This window comes from Microcebus murinus, chromosome 17 (genome assembly GCF_040939455.1).
Source record: "Microcebus murinus isolate Inina chromosome 17, M.murinus_Inina_mat1.0, whole genome shotgun sequence".
NCBI classification, from domain to species: Eukaryota; Metazoa; Chordata; class Mammalia; order Primates; family Cheirogaleidae; genus Microcebus; species Microcebus murinus.
Window position 1 is genome coordinate 23,552,167 of NC_134120.1, and position 17,260 is coordinate 23,569,426.

At 56.1% G+C, this 17,260-nt stretch overlaps 1 protein-coding gene across 6 annotated transcripts in view; it reads right to left on the minus strand.

Moving 5' to 3' along the window:
* Nucleotides 1–17,260, minus strand: part of CTIF (cap binding complex dependent translation initiation factor) — a 273,428-nt gene that overhangs the window by 79,903 nt on the left and 176,265 nt on the right. For all 6 annotated transcript variants that reach the window (XM_012745342.3, XM_012745339.3, XM_012745341.3 and 3 more), the window contains 2 exons: nucleotides 15,285–15,771; nucleotides 11,955–12,254 (listed from right to left, as the gene is read on the minus strand). In XM_012745342.3, coding sequence (XP_012600796.2) covers nucleotides 11,955–12,254; nucleotides 15,285–15,771 — 787 coding nt within the window. The remainder of the gene's footprint in view (nucleotides 1–11,954; nucleotides 12,255–15,284; nucleotides 15,772–17,260) is intronic.

Sequence of the window (17,260 nt, forward strand, 5' to 3'; positions counted from 1 at the left end):
CAGGGCCCCCCTTCCTTGCACTGCACCCTGCACCCCCCTGACCTCTGGGGGCTGCCTAGAGGGGAGCTGGAAAGACCTCAGTCGACTTAAAGGGGCCTCTTCTTTATCTGGGGGAGATGGAACCTGGCTGTCCTGAAAATGGGGGTATAAATACTCTTGTGGAGCAGGGAGTTCAAGACAAGTGTGGCATTCTCTCTGGCTGTTGAAATACTTGTCCTGTCATCTCCTCTTCCCGGTCTCCTCTCCCCCTCTGCCACCCCCACTCACCCCGTTCCTGACGAGTCCCTCCCATCCACACCAGGCATCAGAACATGGCCTGCGCGGGCTGGTACGGGCAAAGGGGACGGGAGACAGGCCCACAGCAGTGTGGGGCGGGCAGCGGGGCCAGGGTTGGTCACACTGTGCAGAGTCCCAGTTTGTTGTCCCCACAGGCAGCTGGCAGGCAGGCCATGTGCTTGTGCCCACTCTGGACTGCAGACCACGTGCCCCTGGCTGGGGCAGCTGCTCACATGTGGGCTGTGGTTCAAAGATGCCACTGACTTGTCCCAGAGGCTCTCGGAGCCCACTGTGGCAAATGCTGAAGGAAGGGGACCAGAGCTAGAGGGCACGGTTTCCCACACTGGCCTGCTGTCCCCATGGCTGGTGGTGGCTGGAATGCCACTGTTCCGTGCAGGGGCCAGAGTGGGCTCCTGAGAGGAGGGTGGGGACATCAGGCCTGCCATAGCAGCTCAGATCTTTGAGTCTGGGTGTTCTCTTGACACAGGGATAGCCATGGCCACCTAAACCCCTGGTTCTCTAAGATCCTATGACCCACATACGTGTCTTCCTAAAATACGGCCTCGTACAAGCTCCCTGGGCCTCGGACCTCTCATCTACAGCAAGAGGGGATTGGACTGGATAATCTATAGACCCTTCTTTCCGTTCTGCATTCTCCCTGATTTTTAATTAATCCTGGAACTCTACAGCTCAAGAACCAACAATGTCTCTCTGGGCCCCCTTTATAAAGCTCAGACCTTTCTGCCTCTCCGGTCCCTCATTGGTCCATCCTATAGCTTCCTTTAACTCTCAGCTGGATGCCAGTAAGGCAGCAACCTCACTGTCACTCACTTGTGTCATTTCTTTGGGTCTTGCTTCATTCTATTTCCCCCATCAAAAACACCCTTCCAGAAAAGTTTGGCAATTCCTCAAAAAGTTAAGCATAAAATTTCCATATGATCCAGCAATTCTACTTTAGGTATATTTCGAGCCAAATGGCTCGAAAGCAGAGTCTCCAACAGATATTTGTACGCTCATGCTCATAGCAGCATCATTCACAACAGCCAATGGTGGAAGCAACCCACGTGCCCATCGATGAATGAATGGATAGACAAAGTGTGGTATATGCACAAAGTGAAATATTATTCAGCCAGGAAAAAGAAGGAAATTCTGACACACGTTATCACACGAATGAACCCTGAAACCATGATGCTAAGTGAAATAAGCCAGACATAAAAAGAAAAATATCGTGTGATCCGCTTGCACGCTATCTGTAGGGTGGGTGCGTTCATGGAGACAGATGGTGAGTGGAGGTCGTGGGAGGTGGGGGATAGGGGGCTGTTTGTGGTGGGTACAGGGTTCTGTTTGGGGTGATGAGGGGGTCTTGGGGGGACAGCCATGGTGAGTGCCCAGCATTGTGGGTATGCTTGATGCTGCTGAGCTATGTACTTAAAACTGGTTAAAAATGGTACATTTTATATTTTTACTGCAATAAAAAAAAAATGCCCAAAAAGAAGAGGAAAGAAAAACAACAACAAACTGTCCTTCCCGCTCTGTCCTTTGTGGCCGCCCCCTCCTGCTGGGACCAGCTCCCTCCCGGCTCCACCGCCTGGGCAGGCCTCTGAGCTCCTTGAGCATTTTTAGGAAACACCTTAGTCTCCAAGTGGCTTAGCACAGGCTGGCTCCAGAGGAGGACCTCAGATAACTCAGTACTATTTTCTTCCTTTTGCAAGAGTGGCCCTCTGTGGTCCCCTTCCTGTCCCCCCCCTCCTCCTGGTGGTGGCTGGGAGCCTCCCTGGGGAGCCAGGGACAGGGTGGCGAGCAGTTACATAACCCGCAGGGAGATTTTTTCCATTGGGCCAGGCGGTGCCAGCTTTCCAGCGGCAGCCGCGGCAGGTAGAGGCGCCCTGTCTGGGCCGGCCGTGCCCGGGCAGGGCAGAGATGCAGCGATCTGGAGCCGCTTAGCATAGCTCAGATTCCCCGCGGCGGCTGGGGGCCGGCCACTCGCTGAGCTGCGGGAAAGGATCTGCTGTCTCCTGCCTGCCTGGCTCTGGGGAGGGCGGAGGAGGAGGTGCTGGGGGTGAGCTGCCAGCCAGCCAGGGGTGACCCTCTGGGGCCCGGGACACCCGAGCCGGCCTTCTCCGATAACCCACTTATCTGCGGGGCCTGCTTCGGCATGGCAGCATCAGACAGGGAAGCGCCCGGCCAAGTCCTATCAGGGGATTTAGCAGGGAAGATGAAGCCGGGGTGGGGGTGAGGGTGTGCAGGGAAGAGGACACGGTCTGGCAAGGGACACGGGGGATGGTGAAATAATTCCTGACCTGGGTAAAGTTCCCCTGGCCCAGAAACGAGAGGGAGCAGAACCCCATGCCATTCCCTTTTGTGGCTGTGGCCTGTGCAATTAGCCACGCCTGCCCACCTAACACGCTGTCCTCCCCGTGAACGGAAGCTGCTGGAACCCGCCAGTGCATGCTTGCTGAATAACTACTGTGAGCTGGCATGGTGGTGGGACACAAAGGTGACACAGGCACATTTTTTGCCCCCATGACATCTAGGGACACAAGCCCCAGATAAGAAAAGCTTAAAGACTCACTGAAGGGGACACACAGTGCAGGTTAAAGGGTCAGGGAAAGGTGAGGTCCCTGGGCTGGGAGATCAGGGAAGGCTTCCTGGAGGAGGCAGATTTGACTAGGAGGAAAGAAGCTGTTAGTCCCTGGGCCCACCCCAGCAAGTCCAATGGTCTACAAGCACCCATTGCCTGCTGTCACTGCTCCAACTTAATCAGCATGCGAGGGGGAAATGGAAATACTGCCCTAAGACCAAGGCAAACGGTGACCTCCAGAAATCTATATCGTGAGGCCGAGACATAAAGTTAGAAGGGCTCCTTGCACCAGGGGAAGGACCCACCCTGATGGAGCGGCAACCACAGGCTTGGCTCAGAGCTGGAGTCCATGTGCACATCAACTCATTCAATCTCTGCCACTACCCACTTGTTCCTTACAGAGGCGGTTCCCAAACCCCAGGCCGAGGCCCTGTACCAGTCCGTGGCCTGTAGGGAAAATGGCCTCGAGTTACCACCCGAGCTCCACCTCCCCACGCCACTGTGCACCCCCCATCTCCCCTGTCCCCCACCCATCGGTGGAAAAATTGTCTTCCATGAAACCAGCCCCTGGTGCTCAAAAGGCTGGGGACCGCTGCTTTGCAGGACAGAAGCTGGAGTGCAAAGATGTGTTAAGTGCTCTAGATGGGTGTCAAGGCAGCAGTCAATGCTACCACGTGGGTTCTCGGGGCCTCAGCTTTGCTGCCTCAGGGCAAGAAATCCTGCCTAGAGAATGAGGTGCAAGAAAGTGACCCACGCCTGTTTGCTCCGGGTGGCCCGGCCGACCCGATGCAGGCAGCTGAAGGCCTGTGTGGCCTTCTCCTTTGCCTCCTCCTGAGCCGCCCTGCTCCTAACCATGCAGCGCAGTGGCCGCTCTTCAGGCAAGGCCCTCTCAGCCTCTGCGCAGCTCTGTTCGCTGTGACGGCTTGCGGTCAACTGCCTGTGAGACCCACCGAAGTCCCTGCTGTGCACAGAAAGCCACCTTGGGCTTTCTCAAGGGTGGGGCTCTCTGTGATTTTGGAGAAAACAGCAGTGACCAGAGGCGGAAGGCCGGGCACTCGGCTTTGCTGGAAAGCTCTCTGGTGTCTGGGGGCTCAGGGAAGTGGTTCGTTTCCCAACACCCAAGGCCCACCTGACGGCATGACACCCGGCAGGCTGCTGTCCTGGGCTCCTTCCAGCACTGGCTAGGGTCATTTTCTTTCCTCCATTTATTTCAGATTCAAAAATCAAAACTGCTTGTTTTATGTTCAAGTCGCTGGCTGCTTCTGTCCCACTGAGCATCCCCAAGTTCCAGAGGGAACCTCAGACTTTGCACTTTTGGAAGCCACCTTGTTCCCCCTACCCCGCGACTGCGCAGTCGGAGAGACGTGGACTTCCAGCTGTCCCCACTGGGTCCTTGAATAAAACACTCGGGATGTGGCTGGCACCCCCACCGCACGCACTGGGGTAAGAACGGAGGGGTAGGCAAATGGACTGAGACGACACATATGCAGAGTCTGCCACAGCGTGCGGTACACAGCAGGTGCTCAATAAGTCTTTGTTGAGAGAATAAAGATTAAAGAAAAGCAGATAAAAATGTACCAAAGCAAGTGTTGGCACCGAGACACACGGCCCGACCCACTAAGGCTGTGATGGGTGGGGGGCAGCCATCAACTCGTGTGCAGAGGTCGGGGCTCCTGTGACGCTTGGTCTCCTGTGACACGAGGCGAGTCCACTGAAAGGTGCCGGCGCCCACCCTCAGGGACACGCATGTGCTGGCTCTGCACACCCCTCAGAGGGCACAGCCTTCGGCGTGGGCACAGATGACGCCCTGGGGTGCTCAGATGCCAGCCACGTTTTAGAAAAGCAGACCTTCGGTGGGCCTCTGAGAGACCCTCCTCAGTGTGCACGTGGGGAAAGCGGCTTGTCCTGCTTTAGCGCCCTTTGCTTTAGCGCCTTCTGACTTCTAGCAACCCATGGAGGGGAGCTGGGTGGATATGGCCCAGGGCCTTAGCGCGGGCTTTGGAATGCGCAGAACAATGCGCTTCTATCCCTGGGTATGCCCAGCTTGGGCCAACGCTGAAATTAGTTTACGTGCCTGGAGCGCACACCGGCTCAGCGGTGGGTGTGCAGAAGTGAGGGAGGGGGTCTGGGGACAGAACAGGGAGAGGTGCAAGGGGGAGATCTAAACTGGGATGGCGGCTCCTGTGGTACATATGGACACGGATAAGGACAAAGGGACAGTCCAGGTATTTCCTCAGGTGCCCTTGACCTCCAGGGACCCAGGAAGGTCAGAGACTGGGCAACCACTGGAAACGCTGTGGGATTATTCCATGGGGGGAATTCTGAAATCCCCACTGATAACTTGATGATTTTCCCAAGCTTTGGACCCTTACTGCGTATGTGGGGAGTGGGGTGGGGCCAGCCCCAGGCAGCCCCATGACTTTGAGTGAGCCTTGCAGCCACTTTCCTCGTCTACAAACTTGAGGAAGGATCCCTGCCCTGGAACCTTCTTCCAATTCACACACAGGAAAATGCTCAGAAAAATTCACAAGTTCCTCATGTGCTGGGAGCATTGGTACCCAAGACTGAGGGCTCCATCCCTCCCTCCCACAGGCATCTACTGAGCATCTACTATGTACAGATAATGAAGCCAGGAGCCGGGCACAGGGGAAACTCAGCCAGTATTGCTGCCCTGGAGGAGTTCATGACGTAGAGCCAGTCAGAACCCCAAGAATCAACCTTAGTTCCTCTCCTCCCTTCCTCTGTAAAAGACAAGGGTTAGGAACCCCAAACTTCTGATAAGTGGGGGTGACTTGATTTTCTGGAAACCTTGAGAGAACCCCAAGAGAAGGCTCCCCTTTTAGGAACAGAGTTAGAGGAATGGCCCGATTCCCCTTCCCAAGCCTGCAAACGTGGCACCCAGGAGAGGGGGTGGGGGCTGGGAGACACAGGGTGTGGAAGTGGGGGAGACACACACATCCAGGTGGGGTGAGGCTAAGGTACATCTTCAGGGCTTGTCCCACACTTGTGAGATTTGCCAATAGGTGCAGCTCGACCAGAAACCCTTGAGTGCCCCTTCTGAGCTAAAATCACTCCCAGAGACCCCGCGGTGTCAGCACCTGATCAAGTTCCTATGTTTCAAAAGCCTCAAACACGAGCTTAACGAGGACCCAGCCACAAACTGGGACGAGTCTATCTGTTCTCTAGCTTGAGGTCAGCTTTTTAAGAGGCTGTCTTCTAGAAGGTGCTGGAGAAGAGCAATTTATTTTGAAATCTGGTCCCAGGCCAGGTTCTGATTTTGTGTTATCTTTTTATAATAGCCCTGCTGTGTTTACGGCTTGGTTGAGATGAGCTTTTTTTTTTTTTTTTTTTTTTTTCAAAAAAAGGTATTGCATCCTTCTGTTAGATGTGTTGTTGGTAACAGTTGCTAGGGAGAGCGGGGTTCAGTTACAGACACACTGATGCCTGCTCTAATAATACTTTGCTCTGCATAGCTTGGATGCAGACACCTCTTGGCTAAACAGGGCACGCACATTTCAACAGAGGAGGGCTTGAACTTGTACTCCCCGAGCCTGTCTCAGCAAAGGAGCACTCCCTGAGCCCACGTGGAAGTCCTGGGCAGTGACAGGGCCGTGCTGGGCGGAGGGGGCTCAGGCCTCCATTCCTGTCATTCCGAAGGTCCCATAAAAAGAGGCACACTCATTCTTCACTTCTCTGTGAAACCGGAGCCCTCCCCCTCCCCATTATCGCACCACAGTCCCCTGATGAGGACCGAGGGAGACTTCTGGTCACATCTAGCTCACATTCTCGTGGAAGTTGGAAACCAGCAATGAGCATCGTCCAGTCATTGGGGCTCTGCAAACATGGAGGGGCTGGCAGCCTCGGTGGGAAGGGCGGGGTGAGGCAGGCTGAGCAGTGAAGCCAGTCACCCCCCTCCCCGGCTCTGCAGGAGGGCCAGCCCCTGGCACGGCCTGGCAGTGTGGGGTGAGGCCCTTTCCCTAAAACGTGTCATAGCTGTCCTGACAAATACCCAAGGCCAAGAAAAAGGGAAAGGAAATGGGGAAAGGAGTCCAGGACAGAGAGAAATGGGGCCAGCAGGAAAGACAAAGCAGTTCCCGCCTCCTCAGGGAGGGGTCTCAGGATGACGGTGAGGGAAACCGAGGCTGGAGGAGCTGAAGGTCAGCTCGGCGGTCAGGTCTCCTGCCTCAGTGCTCTCCCACTGGCTCGGGCTCTGAGTCCTATGCGTCGTTCCACATGGAGCCCAGCACCCGACAGGTGTTTGTTGACTGGCTAACCACGCGACAGGTAGAGCCAGATGGCTCAACAATGGACAATCTTGGCGTCTCTGGGGTGTCTCCTGAATGGTGGTGGTCAACCTCAGCTGCACCTTAGAATCACCTGAGGAGTTCTTAAAAAGGCTGCCCAGGCCCTGTTCCTGGAGACTGTAATCCAACTGATTGGTGGGAGGGCCCTGTGCCAGTGTGTGTAAGAAGCTCTCCATGCGAGCCCAGTGTCCAGCTAGGTTGAGAACCACTGACCTAAAGAAGGCCCAGTGTCTGAAACGTGATTCCCAGGCTGGGTCCCCTCTGCTGACAATCACACCAATAGCAGACTGTGCCTCAGTTTGCCCACCTGTGAAACAGACTCATCACCTACAAACCTTCGGTCATCCAATGCCTTGGTCCCTGGACCAGCAGCACCTGTTTGTTGGAAATGCAGAATCTCAGGCCCCATCCCAGACCTACTGCATCCGAATCTGCATTTACACAAAACCCCACGTGATTCCTATGCATATTCAAGTTTGAGAATCACTGATCTAGCAAACACTACATGCTTGGCATGTTTAAAAAAGGTCTCATTAGCCAGGCATGGTGGGAGGCTACCACTCGGGAGGTTGAGGCAGGAGGATTGCTTGAGCCCAGGAATGTGAGGCTGTAGTGAGCTATGATGATATCACTGCACCTTAGCATGGCTGACAGAGAGAGACCCTGTCTCAAAAAAATAAAAATTAAAAATTAAAAAAGTCTGTTTCATAAATAGATCTATAGCTTATTTACAAGAACACCAGTAAGCAAAGGGCCACATCTAAGGCAAAAAAGAGTTAGTTTGGATGTAAAAATTGAATACCAGTTTTGAGCTGTGGGATAGGTGATGGGGTCCACTGAGACCCCAGGGTCTCTGGTACTGTCGTGGCTCATGAGGGCAGATCTTCTAGGTTTCTTGAGATGGTGATGTTGAGTCTGGCTGGGAAGGGTTAAAGGACCTTTGATCTTCCCCCACCCCCTGCTTCCCGCAACATGGGGGCTGCACGGTAGCCAGGCAGGCCACTCGCAGACCTCTGAGGCAGAGCGTTAACCACATCAGAGGCTGCCTCTCTCCCTTCCATGTCGCCAGCTCCCATCATCGAAGCCCAGGCAGCAAGAGCAGTCAGCCAGGGAGGGCAACGTCCAAAGACAGCTGCTGGGAGCCGTGCTCGCGGGGCACTTCACACGCTGGCCCCTTTGCTGCCAGCGTCACTAAGCCGGGTCTTAGAACCCGTGTGGGGAGGTTGCAGCCAAACCTGACCACACGAGGGGCATCTCAGAGGCCGCCGAATGGGGGGCCTGAAGTGGATGGAGCTGAGCGTGGCCCTCGGAGAAAGGGGAGGCGAGGGCTCTGCAGGCCGGGCCAGGACGGCTGGCCGGGAGAGGGACACAGCACACTCTGCCAGGAGAAGAAGGCAAGTGAGAAAGGACATCCCTGCAGGTGTTAAGAGGGAGAGCAGGGCTTACTGCGCCGTGCGCACCGCTTCCTTCTCCCGTGCCTCTTGCTTTGGGTGGCGAATGGCCACGAATCATGGTGTCCAGCAAGCCCTGCTCCACCCCACACCGCCTTGGCCTCAGAGAGGAGCAGCAGGGCCTGAGAAAGCCCAGACACAGCGTTGGGGTCCTCCAGGCCGGGGGTCAGGGGGCCGTCGGGGGCTCGGGGCAGCCTTGCCCCAGCACAGCCACGCTGTGACCGGCCACCCAGGAGGCCTGGCACCCACCTCCAGCCCTCCGTTATACCCTACAAGGGGGTCCCTCCTTGTCTCGCACAAAAGCCAGAGCTGCGGGTAGTGCAGAGGGGTGACTGGTGGCCTATGGGGACATTCAGATTTCTAAATACCTGACCCACAAATGCTCCACCCAGGCAATGGCTGGTGTCTGACACGTGGGGAGGGAGCATGAGCTGCCTAGAGCCTCAGAATGTGAGCTCTGCCTGCCCCTGGGGCTCCCTTCTTGCCCTGGACTGCAGCCGTCCTCAGGCCCACGGCCTGGGAGAAGGGAGAGATGAGGCTTCTAGCACCTTCCTCTTCACACATCCATTTCTCCATGATGGCTGAGGGCCCTCCAAGCACTAGGCACTGGTGCAGGCACCAGGATGCAGAGATGACTCCCCGTCCTAGAGCCCAGGGTGGGTGAGGTGGGCAGTAGCAGCATGCACCCCACTCTGTCACCGTGTGTTCACGCAGTCATTGGCTGAGGTTCTGATCCTTCCTCCCTGCAAACCTCTTCAGGACAAAGCCATGTCATTTATTGACCACTGGATCCTCAGCCCTGAGGCCGGTGCCTGGCACACACGGATACGCAGCAAATACTAGCAGGGTGACTGGATGTTTGTGGCTACAGGCAGCAGGTGCTGGGACAGGGGACAGCTGGCTGCTTCCTGGAAAGTGGGGCCCCAGCACCACCTGAAGCATGAGCGTGATTCGTCAGGGGTGGATGTTTGGGGTGGGCTGGGAAGTAAATTCTGGACAGGAGAGTCCGTTTACCCAGGGTGCTGCAGGAGAGGAGGCTCGGGCTGGCTGGAGAGTGGTGGGAGGGGAATGGGGAGCAGGATTTGGGGGTGCCAGTTCTCCTCTGCCCCAAAGACAAGGTGGCAGCTGTAGGGTTGCGTCTCCTGAGCTGGCCCCCAAGCCCCTATCACTCATACAGAGCTATCATTGAGCCCCTCTCGCTCATGCAGAGCTATCATTGAGCCACGACACGGGGTAAGCAGGTTTGTTGGGTCTAGGAGGACCCGGGACTGTTGCGTGCCAGTGGCAAGGCCTGGGCAGAGTGGGAAAGGAAGACTGTCATGGGGGGGTCACTCGTTCCCGTCCCCAAGGGCCCGGCTCATCTCCAGCAGCACATATTGGAAGGTGAACCGGAGAGCCAGTGTGGGCACGTTCCCAGCAGGCGGGCAGAGACCAAGCTCCGACTGACGGCTGCATCAGGTCTAGAACCCGAGTCTCCCAGCTGTCAGCTTAGTGCCTTTCTCCTACCCCCGTGTTTGCCGAACTGTGTCTCTCAGCACACGGATCCCACACGAAGTTCCTAGCCGAGCAATGCAACGAGGGCTGCGCTGAGTGAAACGCAGCCGAACAGGGTCTCTCCCTGCTGCGCGCGGAGCCTGTCCTAACTTTGCGGCTGACGGACAGGCGAGCGCAGGGGCCATGGAGCCCCAGCTGGGGCTGAGCGTTTCCGGAGACTGATGCTCCACTGGACACCGGTGAGGCTGCTCTTCCCACGGCTGGCTGGAGGAAATGCCCGGCATGGGGTGGGCCCTGCAGCCAGCCGCCCTGCCCGCTGCCCTGGGTGTCTGTCCGCACTGGGTCTGGCTGGGTCACTCAGACTGGCAGCCACTGTCTAGAACTCTTGCCCCATCCCTGCCCTTCTTTGAAAAACAGAACCCAAAGCCAGGGCCACAGGCTGATCCCGTCCCTGGCTCCCCTGTGCCGGGGGGTCCGTGGCAGACAGACTTCTCCCTGCCCGTCACTCTCTGCGCTCTCCCAGGACATTCCGGCCCGCGAGGAACATGCCCGATGTGCAAATCCCTCAGGTAATGCGGGAATTCGTCACCAGGGGAGCGCGGGCGATCCAGGAATGGGAACCCGATCAGGCCTGGAGCAGGAGAGAGGCAGCGGGGCTGGCCAGGGAGGGCTCATGTTGCAGTGGGCCAGACGCACGCGGAAGAGGAGAGGGTGGGCGGGACAGAGCCCTGCGGGGCCAGCAGCAACTTGCCCAGCTTTCAGGGAAGAGATGGCAGACCAGGAACCAAGTGTGAGACAGGGGGACAATGCCCTCGTTCACACCTGCTGTCTGGGCACAGTGATGGGCGGAGCCCCTGTTGGCTTGCAGAAGTCTTATAGTTTGGATGCTCTATGACATGGTCACCCCAGGTAAGACAGACCTGCGGGTGGTGTCTGCAGCTCTGTAATTCCACGTCCATAACTTCCCAGTCTGTTTCACCTTGCCTGGCCTGGCAACTCGATTTATATCTCAACAAGTCTCTAAAGTACCAAGTAGGAGGAGAGATGGCTTTCCCCCAGCCACGACTTCCAGGGTGGTCCCAGGGCCCGATGTGGCCACCATGCTATCTATGTCCCCTGGTATCTCTCTCTGATGCCACCAGTTCACCCGCTACTGCCCAGGACAGAAGAGCAGGTACTTGCGAGATGAAACGGTGCCGGGCTCGGTCTAAGTGCACATGCCCACGTGACTACATACTCATGCCCATAAAACCACGGCGGGATGCTGGTCCCCATGGGGAAGCAATGAGCAAAGGTGGGGGTAAGCTCCCCGGGGTGAAGGGATATTAACTGGAATAGACAAGCTTGCATTGCCACGCTTCCCCTCTGCCTAGGAGCCCCAGTGTCTGGCAGACGGACTGTCCTTTTCCAGCTCCTGTGTGGCTTTGCTTAAACCCATCTCGGTACCGGCTACGACCAGCTGCACAGCTGCAAACGTACGAGGGTGCGGTCCTAGGGTGTGGAGGAGGAAGAGAGCTGTTCACAGCAAGTCCATGTCTGCCCAGACAGAGAGAGGTCAAAGCACAGGCCAGGCTCAGCCTCTTATCATGAAAATAGAAAGAGGGAAAGGCTGGTTCAACACAAAGCACCTATAAAATTATATTGGTGCATCGTTACCATGGAGCACGCACACAAACACACGCAAATCTGGCCACTCATCCCCTGCCCCTCCGCCGCCTTTCTGTTTGCTATAATTACTCGGGCGAGGGGGAAACTTGGGGAAAGTTCAACTGTGGTTAGAATTTGCAGCCTCCTCGCTACTAATAACCCCTGGACGGGCGCAGAGGGGCAGCTGCCGCGCCCCGTTACCTGGAGCATGTTGAGGAGCAGGCTCCGGAACTTGGTGCCCTCCACCATGAAGAGCGCCATCTTGTCGCACAGCTTGGCGGCGGTGAAGGCGAAGCTGCGGTCAGACACGGCCTTCTGGTAGATGGTCCGCACGATCTCTCCCAGCATCTCCTCGGAGTTGGTGGAGTTCTGCGCCTCCTCCATGAAGGTGGTGAGCTTGGCGTCCACGTCGCTGCTGTTGTTCCGCATGCTGTTCAGGATCTCCATCAGCTTGTCCATCTTGTTCTGCTGGGGGCTGGTCGTCTCCACCGCCACTTCCTCCTGGGGGTGTGGGAGACAGACGGGCGTGCCTGAGGGACGCCCGGGTTCCCGCAGGGGGCGGCCTGGTGGAAGGAGGGCTGCCACCCCCAGAAAGCGGAACCGGCCCTACCTCCCTGGTCCTGAGGTGTGGTCCCTCTGGGAATGCGAACTGCCACCAGAGACCCCTCATGCCCTGAAGCTCTTTGTTGACTTTTTTCTTGGCCCTAGCGGCATTCTGGGCTGATGTTCCTTGTGAGTTCTAGCTCCTACCCAGGGTTCTCGTATACATTGGCTTTTCTGGTCTATTGGTCCATCAAATGTCTTAATCTAGAAATCTTATTTAATATTTCATCTTGTGTAAGCCCCATTAAATCAAGACAACATACAAGAAATTGGGCCAAAAAAGAGAATGAGGGTAGGAAGACTAGGTCAGGAAGGTGGGCAAGATCTAAAATGCCTGCAGTGGTGGTTAGAAGTGGCCCGGGGAGCAGCCACCTTGTCCTCCACATCCTCTACATGCCCAAGGCCAGTCACGTTCTCTGGGCACAGGGTGCCATGTGGACACGACCCTGGCTTTGCATCCTACAGAGACTGTGCCAGCCTTCTACACACAAATGCTACACACCCAGGAGTCTGCCGGTGTGACACTAAAATAGCTGGCGCCTCCAGGAGGGAAATTTCAGATAAAAAGGCCTATCCCCTTATGAGCCTTCACTGCAACTGGGACCAGTCCAGGGGCTGCAGGAAGGAGGAAATGGCATCTGACTGTCAAAAGTATTTACTCAAATAGAGCAGAGTGGTGGCCAAGAATGAGACTGACGTAACTGCTGGGATGTGAGGTCCGGGCGAAACAGCAGGATCATGGTCACGAGATGTGACCCACACTTGTCCTTCTGTTCTCAGCAATAGGTGCCCTGGGCTAGGAGGCACAGACCAAGGTTTTGTCTCCCACTCTCCATCGCTCGCCATGTGGCTTTGGGCAAGCGGTTTCACTCGCCAGGCCTCAGTTTCCTCAGGGGTAACACGGTGAGGATGGAGGGTTCCTAGCGGGGCTGAGTTCCAAGGGCAACTGGTCCCTCACTTGAGACCTGAGAGCTGCATCTTGGGTGTCCTCCTCGAGCCCCTCAAACCCATCTACGTCCTCAAGGAACACTCGTCTGGGTCTCTGAGTTGGGTCCACAAGACACAGCCCCCACCCCCATGGACATCTAATGCTTTGCCTGTTCCTTGAAAGGTAGAGGGACGTGTCACTCTCCTTGATGAAAACCTCGTGTGGGCTGGACTAGTGGCTCACCTGTTCCCAGGGTTCACCCTTTTTTAGGGTGAGTCGGGGGAGAGTGACCCAGCCTGAGCCTAAGCCCATGTCCTCCTGGTCTAGGAGTCCCGGAGGCCTCACCTGAGGGGAGTTCTTTTTTTTTTTTTTTTTTTTTTTTATTTTTTAGAATGATTGCCTTTGAATGAGGGGAGTTCTTAAAACTGATCAGTGGGTGCTACAGATCCATCTTCTCTGTTCCATCTCCCCCACGCCCCTCCCCCCATCCGGGCCCCAGGGCAGGAATAGTTGTTTGCATATAGACCCTTATAAAAGACAAGGGTCTTCCAACGTTATCTCATTCATTCTTCACAGTCTCTTTGCAAGGTAGGTAGTATAACACCCATTTTACAGATGAGTAAACTGTGGCTCAGCAAGGTTAGATGACACGCCAAGGTCGCCCAGCCAGTCAAAGGCAAACCGAGGACTGAGTCTGGCTGGCTGCACTCTGCCGCACCAAAGTTGCATTTAGCAGAGCTCTAGGGAATGTGACAGACAGTCCTTCTCCCTGGCCGGGCCATGGCAACCTGTCCCGGATGCTCTTCAGGCAGGGAGCACGCACTGGCCCTCGCTTGGGAAGCTCTCCCCAGTGCCTACCTTTGGGATGTAAGGAAACAGTGAGGCTTTCCTCTAGGATCCCACAGCTGCTTGTCCCCAAGAGGATGTGGAGCAGAGGAGGGGACACTGGGGAAGCAGAGGGAACGCAGGGGGACACAGAGAACACCAGGAGCAGCATCTCATCTCAAGTTGATCCAGGAAGAGGGCTGACCTGCCTCATCCTGCCTGAGCGTGGACCTTGGGGCTGGGCCCTGGGGCAAAAGGTTGGGGAGGATGGAGAGGGAGAGAGAGGATGGAGGAGTAGAGGGAGGATGGAGGAGACGCCCAGGACCTCGAGCTCTGCGGAGGTCGCAGAGGAAGCCCCCATAGGCTCTGTGTGCTGCGAGGGGAGGGCTGTGGGCCAGTCGGCCTTTCCTGGTATGGTTCCTCTCAAAGGTGACCTCACCTGTGCCCTGGGCGGGCAGCAGGGGTGTGCTGCGGGGGTGAGCACACGGACTTAATGCCGTAAGTGACCCATCCCCGTCCCTGTCCTGGAGGCTTGGGCCCCTCCTTCTGAAGCTGCGGACCAGGCACTGGAGACCAGGCCAGGACCAGGGTGAGGACACAGGCTCCGGGGAGCAAATGCCAGGAGGCCTCGCCCTCTGGGTCCTGCTGGCAGTCAGCGCGGAGCACGCCGAGGGGAGCCTCCTTACCGTTCGCACCCCGGAGCCTTTGCAGGCCACAGGGAGACGCGACTGGCCTGCGCCCGCTCTGCCCAACTCACCTCGGCCCCCACGCTGGCAGGGCCTCCACTGCATGGCACTCGGCTCGTGGAGAAGCATCAGTCCCTCTTACTCTGTAAGTCCTGTTTCCCCAAATGCCCTTTATCGTGAACGGGGTGGTATCTGACCCGGGTACCAAGTGCCCGCCCTGGGCCTCTTAGGGGGCCAGGGGGTGAGGAGCCAGAGTGCCTGGAGGACCCATGTGCAGCGGGCCACAGGCCGGCTCTGGTGGCCCAGTGGCACCCAAGGCAGTAGTGTCCCCGTGTGGTGGGTCCCCACAGCCAGCCAAGACCCTGCTTCCCTCCACACGGCTCCCCGGACCCTCAAACCCACGAGGCTCTGCCCTGCGCCCCTACCACTGTGCCTCCTCTCACTGTCCTCCCTGCTGCAAGAGAAAACCGAAACTTCGATCACCGGTACCTTTTCTTTTAGCCTTCGCCGCAGTCTGTCTTTGGAAGACTGGAGCAGGGTAACTCTGGGCCGCTCCCCCACGCGCTCGGGAAGAACACTGTCTTTGCGCTTTGTCTCGGCCTCCGGCGCTCCCGGCGGCGGCGGGGGCAGCCTCTCAGAAGCCACTGGGGCCAGGGTGTCGGGGCTGCGGGGGGGCTCGAGGCCGCCATGCCCGGTGTCCCCCGGGGTGTCCTCAAGTTTTGGGCTCTCGATGGTCACAATCTCTTTGGCATTGCGGTGGGTGCCTGCCTCCCCCTTGTCGCCTGGTGGGTGCTTCATGTTGCCGTGGTGCCAGCGCCGGTTCTGGCTGTAGCCGTGGTGGGTGGGCCTCCCTGAGGGGTGAGGTGCTGAGCCCCCCTGGTAGGGTTTCTGGTGGTCCCTGTTGTGTTTGGCGCTGCCCGGCTGATGGTCACCATGCTGCTGGGGCTTGTTCCCTCCTGGAGGTCTTTGCTGTCGCCTGCAAATGGAAGGGGAAAGACAGAGAGTGGGACCACTGAGTGGCCGGTCAGGGTGCTGTCACTGCCTTGTCCGTTCATCCATTCTTCCAACAGACACTTCCTGAGCACCTGCTATGTGCCAGGCTCTGTGACAGGCCCTGGGGCTATGGCAGAGAACAGCCAGTCAGGTCCCTGCTTTGCAGAGGAATTAAGTCAATCCTTCACTTAAAATCAGTACTTTATTCACTTAGCAAAATATGCATGAATGCATGCATGTGGAACAAAATTAAAAAGATCTGATAGAGTACATGATGAACCCTCCTGCCTGTGACCTCCCCACGCGTTATGTGCTCTGGAAGCACCTGTTCCCAGATCACGAATCTTCCAGACACATCCTATGCATGTACCGGCAAGGAAACATACACAGACCTGGCTCCCATAATCACCATCTCATTAATGACTTTTCACCATAGCGCTCCTTGAAAAGTGATCACTTCTTAAACAACTTTTCTGATACACTGACATTGTCATCCCAAACCCACTAACTGAATATACAATGAGAAGTTGTTACGGGCTAAATTGTGTCCTTCTCATACTTCCCCCAAATTCATATGTCGAGGCCCCAACACTCAGTCCTTCAGAATGTGACTATATTTGGAGGTAGGGTCCTTAAAAAAGTGATTAAGTTAAAATGAGGCTATTAGGGTCCGCTCCAAACTACTCTAACTGGCGTCCTCATAGTAAGAGAATATTTGGGCACACAGAGACATCCGGGATGCTGTGCACAGACAGGAAAGACCACGTGAGGACACAACAAGAAGGTCGCCGTCCACAAGACAACGAGAGAGGCCTCAGTGGAAACCAACCCTGCGGACACCTTGATCTTGGACTTCTGGGTTCCGGAATTGAGAGAAAATAAATATCTGTTGTTTAAGCCACCCAGCCAGCAGTACTTTGTTCTGGCAGGCCTAGCAAATCAATACAGAGGGGATATTTAACACGACGGTTTTGGGTAAAGACAGGTTCACCAATTTACTTGACAGCACTGTCTAGGCAGAGAATAGCACATGGAACAAATGTGAGTTGTGCACCATGGGACGGACCCCGAGCGTTTTGATTTGCAGACCAAAGGCAGGTGAAGGGGTGGCGAGGGGCATTCTCATGACCCTTGAGGCTGGCGCAAGGGCCGCTTCCAGCCACTCAAAGCACCGTTGTGTTCAGTGTCCATCTTACTCTCAGCGTGTTTCCATGTCCCAACTCTACTGGGAGTGCAGTTAAAGAACAAGATAAGCATGAGCCCCTCAAAGGTTGCAAAGTGGTGAAGAAAATTTGCAGAAAGAATGAGCCTCACATCTCCTCTGTGCCCTGTCTTGGGTACCACAGACCTTCACTGCATTGCATTTTATGAACAAACTGTATTTCTTTATTTCCAAATTATTACATATTACTTATATAAACTCAATTTCCATGTTTGCTTGATACATTTTGTCTGTGAAAATTTGGGGGTAT